The following is a 13,598-nucleotide window of genomic DNA, read 5'->3' as shown; positions in this document are numbered from 1 at the left end:
TTATGGTTTGGTAGTAGTGATTTGATCTGTAGTATACTGCAAAGTCGATTGATTCCAGTAGATGAAGTTAGACCTTAACTTTGGTTCTGAATATGATATTATCTATTCTGCAGATGAGTTTATTTAAATCTGTTTTTTTTATTCCAGGTAAGACGGCCTGGCCGTATTGATAGATTTAAATCTGTTGAAGATATGAAATTCTCGGAATAGCTGCAGTAATTGCAGGGTGCGGCCTACTCCGGGACACTGGAATGGGAAGGACAGGCGATAAGGCTGGTGCCTTGGACAAGCCGAACTGATCCAACTTTGGGAAGGAGGGAAAGAGGGAATATTGGTCGTTGAACAATCCGAATCGACCGAACTTTGGGGAGAAAGTTGGAAGGAAACCAGATAAAACAGCAAGATTTAAATCCCCCGGACAACGCCGGTGAATATCTGAAGTTTGCTACCTGCCAGGGACTCACAACAGATTCACAGGCTGAGCTTTTCATGGATATGCAAAATGAATTTCTGACTCCGAAATCAATTGAAGTTAAATCCTGTTTCTTTATTGAAAGGCTGGGTCTTCCCATTAGCCATAGCGCTTGGTAATGGTAGCGATGTAAAAGAATTTGATTTTGGTAGGCCCTTTAAATTAGCTATTGCCTTTTTTAAAGTTTCGAGGCTTTTAGCCAGAACACGGCACCTAGTATTTTCATTGTCTAACTCGTAGGCATCTTCTCCTTACTCCTACCATTTTGCCTAACTTGCATGTCGAATAGTAATTTCCAAGTTTAGTTGAAACGATGGTGCGTCTAGCTTTCCACGGGAGGCTCCGTTCTCGCAAGTGTATAAAATCATAACTATTTTCTCATTTCGCAGGGGACCACATTTGCTTTCCCGCTTAGGGCCCCGAGAAGCGTAAATCCGCCACAGGAAATAGGTAGTGCGAATAGTCGTGTAGTTGCAGAAAGCGAAGTTTATAAATCGAAGGATATGAAGCCGATGGCAATGTAAACATAGTGTTATGAGTAATGATCGTACACTCCCTCTCCTGAACTTACGCAAAGAAGCAGTTCTTATCGTCATCTGTGCTTCCCACACAAACATGTTCATAATGCTCAGGTCTAAGAACATTCCACAAATTCTCAACCTTCACATCCGGCCGGAAACCGATCACTCCTTTCCTGAATAGATTAATAAATGCCCAAAGATTATTTATCAAATCGCTTCCGAAATGTCTCCCTGTAGCAAGGACTGACGTCAGTGATGTCAAACTCATTTTGGCTCGCGGGCCGGTTGCAAACAAAAATTATCTTCCGGGCCAAGGTAAGTCGGAAGGGGAGGGAGAAGTTGCTAGGAAATAAAATTCAACAGTTGTATGGACTTCAAGAGAGATTTAAGAGCGTGTTACTTAAATGTAAACGAGTACACACACAACATATACAAATTATTTCTCAATTTTCCAAGCTAAATCTCACCCAAGCCAGGTATAATGATGTTCTCGTTCTTCCTTCGCGGGCCAGATTCAAAGACCTCATGACAACAATTACCGATTTTCTTCTATTTCGATCAGCATTAGGTTTGATTACGTTTTCTAGCACGAATAGCCAGAGCTCGAGTGAAATTGTTGCTCGGCAAAGATACATCGATTGAAGTTTTGAACTAGGCAGTATACAAAGCATTGATTTTGCTGTAAAATGTTGACGGATGAACAGTAAACAGATTGGTAAACAGTGAAAAAGACCTAACCAAAACATTTAAACTCTTGTTTTATCAAATTTTTAATCTCGTTCGTTTGTGATTTAAGCAAAATGTCGGCTCCTTCCGTTAAAAGATATAGGAGAGATTCTGAAAAAAGCGACGATGAGGAAGAAAACGGTAAATACGTCCCTTATGTACCGGTGCGGGAAAGAAAGAAGCAGCAGCTGCTTAAGATGGGTCGAATCGTTCAGCTAACTGCGGAAGCATCTGCGGTCGGAAAATCGTCCAGCGAAAACGAACACGAAGAGGAAAGCACGGAGGAATCTTGGGGCAGGAAATTCAACATAAGTCTGCTGGACCAACATACCGAGCTTAAGAAGATAGCGGAGGCTAAGAAAATTAGCGCCGTTGAGAAGCAGCTGAAGGAGGAGGAGAAAATTCTTGAAAGTGTTGCCGAAAAGAAAGCGCTTATGGGTGTGGCTGAGTTAGCTAAAGGTATACAATATGAAGATCCCATTAAAACCAGCTGGACTCCGCCAAGATACATCCTAGCCAAGCCAGACTCCCGTCACGAGAAGATTCGCGAAAAGCTTCGCATATTAACGGAGGGCGACAACGTACCACCACCATTACTTACTTTTCGCGAAATGAAGCTACCTAAAGCAGTGCTGGCAGCATTAGCGAAACGAAATATTAAAAAACCTTCTCCAATTCAAGTGCAAGGAATACCGGCCGTGCTAGCTGGACGAGACTTGATCGGAATCGCTTTCACTGGTTCCGGAAAAACGTTGGTGTTTGTATTGCCGATAATTATGTTCTGTTTGGAGCAGGAACTACGGCTACCCTTCATAAAACGGGAAGGTCCATATGGATTAATTATTTGTCCATCACGGGAGCTGGCGAAACAAACGCACGACATTATCCAATACTATTGCCGGCACCTGCAGGAAGCGGGTATGCCGGAAATTCGTACCGTACTTGCAATTGGAGGAGTTCCGGTTAATGATGCCATCGCGATCATTCAACAAGGGGCACATATCATGGTAGCTACTCCGGGTCGTCTGATGGACATGCTGGATAAGAAATTAGTCAATCTCGACGTGTGTCGCTACTTGTGCATGGATGAAGCTGATCGCATGATTGATATGGGCTTTGAGGAGGACGTACGTACAATATTTTCCTATTTCAAGGGACAACGTCAGACTTTACTGTTTTCTGCTACAATGCCGAAAAAGATTCAGAACTTTGCCAAATCTGCTCTTGTAAAACCGGTCACCATAAACGTCGGCCGGGCTGGTGCGGCTTCCATGAACGTTACACAGGATGTGGAATATGTGAAACAAGAGGCAAAGGTGGTGTACCTATTAGAATGTCTGCAGAAAACATCACCACCGGTGTTAATATTCGCTGAGAAAAAGCAGGACGTCGATGCGATTCACGAATATTTGTTACTAAAGGGCGTAGAAGCTGTGGCTATCCACGGCGGTAAGGATCAAGAGGAGCGGTATCGTTCGGTCGAATCGTTCAGAAATCAAGAAAAAGATGTCCTGGTCGCCACTGACGTCGCATCCAAGGGGTTGGATTTTCCTGACGTGCAACATGTAATAAATTATGATATGCCGGACGATATCGAGAACTATGTGCATCGCATCGGTCGTACGGGAAGATCCGGATCGAAAGGTTTAGCGACAACTTTTATCAACAAGGCAACGGAACAGTTTGTGCTGCTAGATTTGAAACATCTTCTGATCGAGGCTAAACAAAAAGTACCTCCGTTTTTGGGTGAACTTTGCTCAGAGACAGAGAAATATGCCGATCTGGGTGATGGTTGCAGTTACTGTGGTGGTTTAGGACATCGTATCACTGAGTGTCCCAAACTTGAAGCTGTACAAAGTAAGCAAGCTTCGAACATTGGTCGTAGGGATTATTTGTCGAATACGGCCGCTGATTATTAAAGTAAGTTGATAGCAGTTGTAGTATTAATATGTAGAGCTACCAACATTTAGTCGTGTACAATAAATTTAATATGGAATAAATATGACAAATGTGTTAATAAAGTTAACGATATTAACAATATGTACCATCATTTTATTACTTGAAAACATATTTTCTTAAGCTATTCAGTACTTCAATACATTTATTGAAGACAATTATTCAAGTTAAAAATTAGTACATTGCAACATTCTAATTGTTTATTGTATATTCCACTTTTGAAAAAAAACACGGAAGATTTGCTTATTCTAGGAATTATTGTAAATTAACAGCTATTTTAAATTGAATTTACAAAATTCGAAGTACGAAAAACCGAAATGTCAATCCAAAATGTCAAATCTGTAGAAAATGGTGAGCTTTGACCAGGGCTTCTGCAATCGTTTTGGTCAAAGTTGACATTTGCAATTTTCTTCGCCCGTGTTGTGATTGCAAGTGCAAAAGAAACTTCTGCGGTCGTCGAATCAAATCAAAATGAAGCTGCTAAACAATGTGCTGCTGAAACGCACGTCCACATACTTGGTCGGAATTGCGGGATGTGTATTTTTCTTCGAGCGCGGCTTCGATATGATTACCGATGTGGTGTTCGAATCCCATAACAAAGGGGTAAGTGCTCAATGCAGCATCGTTACCAACGAGGCGCGTTTATTATGTAATGCATACTGATCCTTTTTTGTTTCTCTTTACAGAAATTGTGGCAAGACATCAAGCACAAGTACGAGCAGTAAGGATTGAAAACTACATTACAATGAAACAGCTTATCGTTTATTGATGTAATAAACCGTAGCTCACTAAACCACCATGTAATTCTGTGTTGTGTTACTCTGTCACTTCCCATGGTTTTTCTGGTCTTTCCATATCCCACGAGTACGTTGGACGTATGCGTTCTGGTTCTTGTAATCGAATACCACTCTCTTCTACAGCACGAAGAAATGCGTCCACCTTTATACTGGTTGTTGGTTTCAGATCACATCGCATTTCGGTAAGTCCGGCGTCCAGACAGCGTGATGCGAAGGCTTTACCCAGCGTACTGTACGCTGTAAAGTCATTCCCTTTGTAAAGGTGGCGCTTTAAAGCCCATTCCGTAGTGCTACATTCGACTACGGTACCGTTTTCAAAATGCACCAATTTGGCTGTAACGTATTTGTTGCTTGCATTCAATTCCAACCTACAAACATTATCCTTCGATCAGTCCGGTTAGATCAATCAAAATGCAATCATAACATACCTGTGCCAAAAGTTTCGAACGGGTCTTTCCAGATGATAGCCGTCTGTTTTGTATGCCAATCGCAAACGTTCGAGATTTCTAGGGTTTCTGTTCACTACGTACAACGTTCCCTCTGCGATTTGATTTGTTTGGCGAATTTTGGAAAGAATTTTCTTTGCGCTCGCCGCCATGGTTCAGTCAGTTGTTCCTTTGGGATGTGTTTGCTGCAAATGACATTAACGAAATCAAAGAAACAAAAGTTTGAATCCAAGATTGAATTCTCGACTTCTTGCGAGTTGTTTCCGTCTAGCCACGGTTCGTCTGTAGACGATATGAAGATCGCTTGTTTTTGAAAATTTTGTAAATACCTAGTTTCCAATTATTTTTCTAAGAAATTACTAACATTACTTTTTTCTGCCAATTGTTTGACAAATGTGGTTAACTTATCCGTAATTTGATCTACGTATTTACACGCCTTGTACTATTCAATATACGTGCACAATTCGGATCCATTTTTCATAAACAAATGAATAGCAACTGAACTGAACAGTTGCAGTACCTTGAGTTGGCTTGTACCCAATGTACCGATGAACAAATAACATAAGAAATTATAAAATTAGTCAAGAAAAAGCTTGTTTCGCATTCGGTTAAAACAATTCTCTGCAACACACAACCCCGTTCAGTAGTATGAAGCATGATTCCTTGTATCGATAAGAATAGTGACATTATTTTTATTATTACCATTCATGCAAAAGTATTATCGTAGGTTTGATAGACTTTTATAATTCCAGGCTCATTACACAGTAAACGAATAAACGCTTCATATTTTATGTACCGGTTTAAGACCCAGAATATCGAAACATTTTCCCAGTACTCTCGATGTGGCCTCGCACAGTAAAATCCTGGATGCATAAACCTTCACGATTTCACCTGTTAAATACAGACCAATAATTAGTACAATCTCTGACACCGAATTCGGTTATTAATCAACCGAACGATCCTTACCTTGCTTGTTCTTTTCAATACAGTAGCAATTGTCATAAAATTCGCTAAACGTGGTGCAAACTTCATACACAAACTCGCACAGACAATGCAGCGAAAGATTTTTCATGATAACTAATACAACATCGGTAAATCGGAGCAAAACCTTGGCAAGCTTCCATTCTTTCTCGTGTTCCAGTTTGAGTTCCGTGCTTTCGATCACCTTTTGAATATTGTTTGCAAAGTCTCCTCCACAGTTTCGGGCGATAGAGCGAATGCGAGTGTAGGCATACAGCAAATAAACGGCAGTATTACCTTTGTCTTCCAGCATCTGTAAGATCAAATACATGCGATTGAAGTGGATCTTATAGAATAACGCACTGCTTAATATATTACCTTGTCGAAGGAAAACACATATTCGTTGTTACGGTTGTGGGACAGGTCCGCATATTTGATGCATCCGTACGCAACCGATTGTTGTGCGGCAATCAGCTCGTCCTCTGTGAGCACTAAGTTACGTTCTTTTTGTAGCAGCTTATCCATTGCTCGTTTCAGTCCCTCGTCCAACAGTTCTGCCAGCTTAACCGTATCGCCAGATCGGGTCTTAAATTTTTTACCATCTTCGCCAAGCACAACACCAAAACCAACGTGGTCCACACGATGTTTACTCTCGTCCAAGATTTTTGCCCGTTTTGCACAGGAAAAGATGATCTGGAAGTGAGTTGCTTGTCCGGCATCAGTTACATAAACGAGCCAATCTGCCTTTTCCTCATGCAAACGTTGTTTGATGGCTGCCATATCGGAAGTATCATACGTAAATCCACCGTCCGATTTGACGATAGTTAATGGAATTCCAGCACGCCCTTCACCCCACATAATGAGACGACCTTCGTCTTCCTCGAGAAATCCGCTTTGCTTTAGTTCGTCCACGACTTCTTTCATGCGACTTTGATAAAACGATTCACCACGTTCGATCAGCTTTACATCCAACCGATTATAGATGGTTTGGAACTCTTTGCGTGATACATCGCATATGAGGTTCCACGCTTTTAAGTAGCTTGCCTCTCCACTCTGAAGTTTGACTACACACTCATAAGCACGCTTCTTAAACACCTCGTCGCTATCAAACCGAACCTTGGACTCTTTGTAAAATGCTTGCAAATCACTTATCGGTGGTGAAACGGTTTGAAAGTTCGGAAATCGATCTTGCAGGTGTGCAATTAACATGCCGAACTGTGTTCCCCAGTCACCGATGTGGTTTATGCGCAATACATCATGGCCAACAAATTCCAGGAAACGACAAATCGAATCACCAATTATGGTCGAACGTAAATGGCCAACATGCATTTCTTTCGCCACATTGGGCGACGAGAAGTCTACCACCACACGTTTCTTTTCCATTGACGGTGCCCGAATTCCTTCCTTCAAGATGCTCATAATACGTTGTTCGCCATATGACCTGTCCAGGGTTAAAACAAAATAGGCGTGAAATGTTGGAATTAAATACAGTGACTGTAAAAATATACCTAGAAAGGAAAATGTTCACATAACCCGCTCCAGCAACCTCTAATTTTTCAACGCAAGCAATTGGGCTTTTCAATTCATCGATAAGCTTTTGGGCAACTTCGCGTGGTGATATTTTAACCGATTGTTGCTTCAGAAGTTGCACAATCTGCATGGCGCTATTGCACTGATAATCGCCAAACTTCGGTGAAGTGGAAATAGTTACCACTGCCGCAACTGATATTCCGGAGAATGCTTTACGAATCGCATCGGAGAAAATTCGTTGAAGTTCGCCGAGGATTGATTCGCTAGGTGGCGAGGAAGATTCGCTGGATCCGCTTTCCTTGGCGATTGCCTGAAAAGTGTATAAAATTTTATTCATTGGACAACATTTCCTTGAGCCTCGAAAGTTGACATCCTATATCTTAATCTTTACCGATTGTAAAATCTCCAACCGGTGTTTCAACCTTGTGTTTTCTTGCATCAGATTTTTAAGCTCAGCGCTATCCTCGTCCAACCCTTCGCCATTTCGAGTGTTGGCTATTTCCGATTGCAGAAGATGAATTTCTTTTTCCATATTCCTGATGCACTTGGTAGCGTTATCAAAATCAGCCATTCTAATGTACACTGTTTTGTTAAACACTTCACAGTAGAAATTTGATTCCTCAGTCTCTGTTTATGTACGACGTCCGCAAAACGTGCAAACCGCAAACGACGTACACGACGATATAAGACAATTGTCAAACTTCGGTTGGGTGAAATGTCATCATAATGCCGACTCCCAGTGAAAATGCTCACACAATCAAAAAGATCACAACAAAAGTTCCGTCATGTGGGAGCTCACCCACTAGAACAGTCGAACAAAAATATGCTACGTGAATGAGTTTATTAAAACAATATTTCTGCTCTTTATTCTTGTTTGTATATTGCACAACGTCATCAGTAGTGCACCGACAGGTGTTTTACAGTGAAATCACTTTTTACTAATGTGTTTAATGAAGTGTTTAATAATGAATCTTTTTTTATAGTAGAAAACGCAAATTTGTCGTTTATTTAAAATTTGAACTTGTTTATGGGCTGAAATAAATCGTTAGCTGAAATAAGAAATTCAGAATATATTCAAAATAAGAACAACGTTTATATTTGTGTTCTTTTAATAATCTTACCAGCAGAATCGTAACGAGTAATTATAACTAAACGACCCTATTCCCTATTCTTGTTAAGCTGTGGCAGACATTTCAACGAGAAAAACAACAAAAGTATATGTGTGTATATATGTGCGTGTGTTTGGCCGGATATATCAAGCCAATAAAATGTTTTGAGTCCAACCGTCCTTCTTTCTTCTTGGCTTTATCGACCTATTAGGTTAGACCTGCCCTAACCGTACAAAGGAACAGTACAGATGAGATGCGATCACTAGCCTTCGATGTTCGCTTCGAAACTAAACATTTTTGAGTAAGTTTAATTGCGTTGAATTGAGCTACACTGTATGTTTTCATTTCGGTTTAGACGACACATCTTGGGACAGGACAGGTACCAAACCTATTCGGATTGTTTCCCCGTAGCAAGTAATTGACCTACATGATGAAATTTAAATCCAATAGCCAGAAATGACACACATGATCTTAATATATCGTATAATATATCGTAATATATATCACCACAAAGAAGTTGAGAGATTTATTGTATCGACACATGAATCTAGATAAACATTCAACTGGACGTCGTATCTGAGTTCAAAATTCAGCATCAGCACCAATAAAAGTAAAAATAAACATAGTCGAGTGACCGAAAAATGACGAGCAACTTAATCATCACGTGCTGAACTAGCTTGTGGCCCATTCTCCTTCTCTAATTCGTGCTTACAAATATCACCAAAGATTGTCCGTAGCACCATCTTTGAAAATGAAACATTGACGCCCTCCAACAGTACTGTCTAATATTCGATGTTGTAAAGCACTACTGGACTTATCAGTCCCTAGATAGTAGAAGTATTGTGTTGATGGTATTGATGGTACTAGTAAAAATCCATAGTATTCCAAGCTACGGTCGTACCAAGAGAGCAGAACTCATCAACTACTAGGAGATCGCAACTGATAGTTGGTTTTCCAGGCGATCAGAGCCTCTAGCAAGGATGTACTTTGTCTTCGTTGCATTGATATTCAATTCAACCCCTTTTTGATCTACAATCCAGCCTAATCTTTTTGGCGACTGTACGCTTTGGACACTGCTTGTTGCTGGATATACTTCTACAACAGTTCAGGAACATTGTGGAACAAGTGACTATAGTGTCTTATAAATAAGAATAAATATTTTATTCCTCAAAGAAAACATCTTCCGGGGGCCACGTACCACCGGACCGGTGTATGTGACAATGGCTTCGATAAGTCTTGATAGTGCTTAGCTGTTTCCAAAACACAAAACAAATTAAAAATAAACGTTTTCTGTTTAGGATGTACTTCAACAACGTTCCAACTTTGATCTCAAAACACTATTACTGTCGCAGACGACAATGTAGGCCTAACGTCGTGTTGCTAGGTCAAAAATCAATTAAGTTATACCAGCTAATTATGCGTCAGATGCCAGCAATGCGCGCTGGTCAATAATTTTAAGAATAGGAACACATCGACGCGCGCTGGAACTATGAGGAAAACATAGAAAAATGTGCTAACCGACCATGATCAGCAGTTGTTAGTTGTATGTATTCGATTCTATCTTTCTCTTTCTCCTCTAAGGTCATGCCGGTCATTTCTGGCTTACTAGACTTGTTTGTACTGCGTTGCCAGATAGTCAGTCCTTGCAAGAGAAGGACAGTCCGGATGGGATTTGATCCCCGGTCCTATCGTGTGGAACTGGTCTCGATATGGTCTCGATTCTATTTGTCAAGAACCAGTAACAGTGCCCGCATAATGAATTTTTCGTTTGGTGAGCGTAACTCAAATACTGGACCGGATGAAATTCGTTGTAAGGTGGTGGTTGACTATAATTCCACATCGCGTATTGTAAAGCTACTTTAAACTAATACGAAAAGCCACAGTCAGTTTGACATCGATGTGGTGCAACTTTGACTAATATATGGTACGCATATTATTGTTTCCTTTTTAAACGTTTCCAAAATTCGTTTCAAACGACTGAAAAATGGGATAAAAACCAGTTCTTAAAATGATAAAATATTTTTATACATTTCCTGTTCATCATCCTGTTTTTTGCGTTCACTAGTTGATTATTTTTAATATTATCATATTGTATTACAAACGATACACATTACACATATTACAAAACGATAATATTCAATTTCAGTTCATTCTAGCGTTCGGTAATATTTATGCCATAGATTCATAAAGTATTAACTATCAAATATCAAGCAATAGAAGACTCTACTTTATAACAATTTGAAGATCCAAAGGATCGCCTTACTTGACATAGTAGTGAGTATGTCTAAATTTTGAGCCTAAGTTTTAAGTATGCTTAATGTACGATAGCTGATATGCGATGTATTAAGTCAAGGATGCTGCCAAGTCGACCTTTCGATTGCTTCTAATCCTTTTATTTTACCGTAACCTGCTGCCAACCGTTGCACTAATGTTATTTCTTCACTCTAGTGTGCGTAATTTCATGGCTTCGTAATTTAGGCGTCAACACCTAATGAGAAAGTATAATTAAGAGTTCAATTCGTCCGAAAAAACACATCTTCGTATACTATCAATACCATTAGATACTATTAGATTTTGGGAAAATAGAAATAGAATAAATTAAAAACACTACTTCATCAAACGTACTTATGTATCACGCACTAAAGCAAAAACTTACAAAATAATTATTACCGCTTGAATAAAAAATACAGACTTAGATTTAAAAAAGACTTTTAAATGCAGGCAGGTTTCACAGGATGTATGAATTGTTGTGAGCAAACATTCACCTCTTGTATTATTTTACGGTAAGTATTTCTAAACACTTGCAAAGAAAGTTAATTTGTTTTCAGACAGACACTACATTCACGCAAAGTAACATCGGAACATTTATGCAAATTCTAATTTAAATTTATTGTCACCGCTTGAATAAAAAAAATATGTTTCGGACAATCGATATGGCTGAAGTGCTTCCCCTCGTTGTGTACGAAAATCGTCCGAAGGAAATAAAAAGATACGAACAAATTGTTATTGATGGGACAAACACAGATTTATTGAGATGGCATTAACCGAATTTACTCTACCTTACTGAGCAGTTCAGGAAAATTGATAGTTCGCCAAGTTAGGTAACTGCCAGGTTTCTGAATATATTCTAATACATTTTTAAGTGGCAAAGATACTTGACCAGGTAAACCACCATTAAACTTAAAGTTATTTATGTTATGTAGTAGTATCGTCGTCATAGTAGTAGTGCATAACTATGTTACGTTGAAAATAACACACTAGTTAGTCACAGTTGATGTTATTGTGATTTAAATAGTTTCTTTAAAAATCGTTTTATAAATCCTATTGTAGTAATGTAATACTAAGAACATGTATACGTGTAACTCAAATCACTCTTTCGGTGCTTTCGATATGTTTAATTTGCTTCTCTCTTATTGAACTTCCTTCAGTTACCATTTACTACCATCAAGCAGCTTGCGATACATGGCCATTTCTTTTGCTGAGAGTATGGATTGGCTTATGCCTCTCAGTGTTTATTTTTCATCTGCACGCAGTCTGCCTGATTGGCAGACGATACGTATATTAAGCTGATTCGTTTCCGGTGCGCTGTTGAATTTCTTGTGCAGGGATTCTGCCGACAGCATAATCAATGTTGACTTTTATCGGAATATCGGACCAATTGCCCTAGAGGGTCGACTTAGTCAGTGAAACTTCAACTAATTGACTTCATAGTCAAATACAATTGTGCAAACGAATATCAATGAGGCAAGAAATAATCAACGGACATCAACGGAAACCAAATGACTTGGTGACTACCCACGTATTTCTAAGATTGTCTGATAAGATGTAGTTTATCTACTACTCGAAAAATAATGGTAAAAGAGAAGAAAAACGATATCGCATACAGCAAAATAAACTGTTTATAGTGTTTATAGTGATAAAAAATGGACAGTCCGGTGGTGTATGTGATAAATGGCGACGGTTTCACACGACAGAACCGAGTTTCAAATCCCATCTGTATGGTCCCTCCGTAGTAAGAACTGACTATCCGGTGACGTGGTAAAATAAGTTTAATAAGCCAGAAATGGCCGCCATGACCTTTCAGGGTCGTTAAGGAAACAAGAGTGAGAGAGAGAGAGAGAGAGAGAGAGAGAGAGAGAGAGAGAGTTTAATGGTTATGAACTAATCTAAATATAACAAATTAGCTTTTTAACCAATGTCGTAATTTATGAAAATAAACCTAGTGACAACTGTCGGGCATTTTCGCATAATAGATTTCATGGCACTTTTTATACTTCGTGCTCTTTCTGATATGAAGCTTTCTGAAGGTAGCTAAAGACGGACACTGTGGGAAAGATGGATACCTTTTATTTGGTAATTTGGTTACTACTTATATTCAGTTTTGTTGCGTCTTAAAGTACCAAGCACTCCTGGTGGAAAGCGATTATTATAACAACAAGAACAATTGTATTTTAAAAAAATATACACCAAAGTGGGAAAGACGGACACTTTGTTGAAGGGAATAATAGACACAGAATTTGTTATCAATTTTTGGTTAATAGATACCAACAATTTACATTCGCAAGTCCAAGGAAATTCCTTACACGACACTGCATAGACACCTCAAGAATCCCAATATTTTTCCAAGGTTTTTGCCAATTGCTCCTATTTTTATTAAAACCCAAGAAGAGGAACTAGTGCAACATCATTTAGACTTAGAAAAGAGGTTCTATGGGATTACTATGAATCGACGTTCGAAAGCTGGCGTATGAATTGGCGGAAAAAATGGCTTGCAGACTACATTTAACAAATCAACTGAACAGAAAATTGCTGGTGACGTAAAGAGAAATTCTAAGTTAACAGTTCGCATTTGAAATCGAAGCACAATACATTATGTTAAAACATACTCATCTTCTTCTCCAAGTTTAGCAGGCATGCCATTGACCAGCGTCACGTCGCAGATGATGGTGGATGAAAACTCTGAGGGCCTTCGTCAAGAAGATGATCTCCTAGTGCTAGAGATGACTTTGGGGTGGATGAAAATTCTGACGGCCTTCGTCAAGAAGATGATCTACTAGTGCTAGAGAGGACTTTGGGGACTA

The 13,598-nt window shown here is 39.4% G+C and overlaps 4 protein-coding genes across 4 annotated transcripts; 2 read left to right on the top strand and 2 right to left on the bottom strand.

The window, feature by feature from the left end:
- Positions 1-1,176: 1,176 nt before the first annotated feature.
- On the top strand, positions 1,177-3,759 carry LOC125769893 (ATP-dependent RNA helicase abstrakt). The gene has a single exon (XM_049438917.1). The coding sequence runs from the start codon at positions 1,794-1,796 to the stop codon at positions 3,636-3,638; it is 1,845 nt and encodes a 614-aa protein (XP_049294874.1). The 5' UTR covers positions 1,177-1,793; the 3' UTR covers positions 3,639-3,759.
- Positions 3,760-4,058: 299 nt separating this feature from the next.
- On the top strand, positions 4,059-4,479 carry LOC125769897 (cytochrome b-c1 complex subunit 9). The gene is made up of 2 exons (XM_049438923.1): positions 4,059-4,278; positions 4,362-4,479. The coding sequence occupies exons 1-2, from the start codon at positions 4,147-4,149 to the stop codon at positions 4,398-4,400; spliced, it is 171 nt and encodes a 56-aa protein (XP_049294880.1). The 5' UTR covers positions 4,059-4,146; the 3' UTR covers positions 4,401-4,479.
- Positions 4,074-5,103, bottom strand: LOC125769896 (39S ribosomal protein L18, mitochondrial). The gene is made up of 2 exons (XM_049438922.1): positions 4,901-5,103; positions 4,074-4,840 (listed from the first exon to the last, which is right to left on the bottom strand). The coding sequence occupies exons 1-2, from the start codon at positions 5,068-5,070 to the stop codon at positions 4,492-4,494; spliced, it is 519 nt and encodes a 172-aa protein (XP_049294879.1). The 5' UTR covers positions 5,071-5,103; the 3' UTR covers positions 4,074-4,491.
- Positions 5,104-5,577: 474 nt separating this feature from the next.
- LOC125769892 (probable arginine--tRNA ligase, cytoplasmic) lies at positions 5,578-8,120 on the bottom strand. Its single transcript, XM_049438916.1, has 5 exons — positions 7,800-8,120; positions 7,387-7,718; positions 6,257-7,319; positions 5,885-6,191; positions 5,578-5,809 (listed from the first exon to the last, which is right to left on the bottom strand). Exons 1-5 carry the CDS (start codon positions 7,977-7,979, stop codon positions 5,700-5,702), a joined length of 1,992 nt encoding a protein of 663 aa, XP_049294873.1. The 5' UTR covers positions 7,980-8,120; the 3' UTR covers positions 5,578-5,699.
- Between the last annotated feature and the right edge of the window lie 5,478 nt (positions 8,121-13,598).

The sequence above is a fragment of the Anopheles funestus genome, chromosome 3RL, assembly GCF_943734845.2.
Source record: "Anopheles funestus chromosome 3RL, idAnoFuneDA-416_04, whole genome shotgun sequence".
Classification (NCBI taxonomy): Eukaryota; Metazoa; Arthropoda; class Insecta; order Diptera; family Culicidae; genus Anopheles; species Anopheles funestus.
This window is presented reverse-complemented; position numbering and strand designations above follow the sequence as displayed.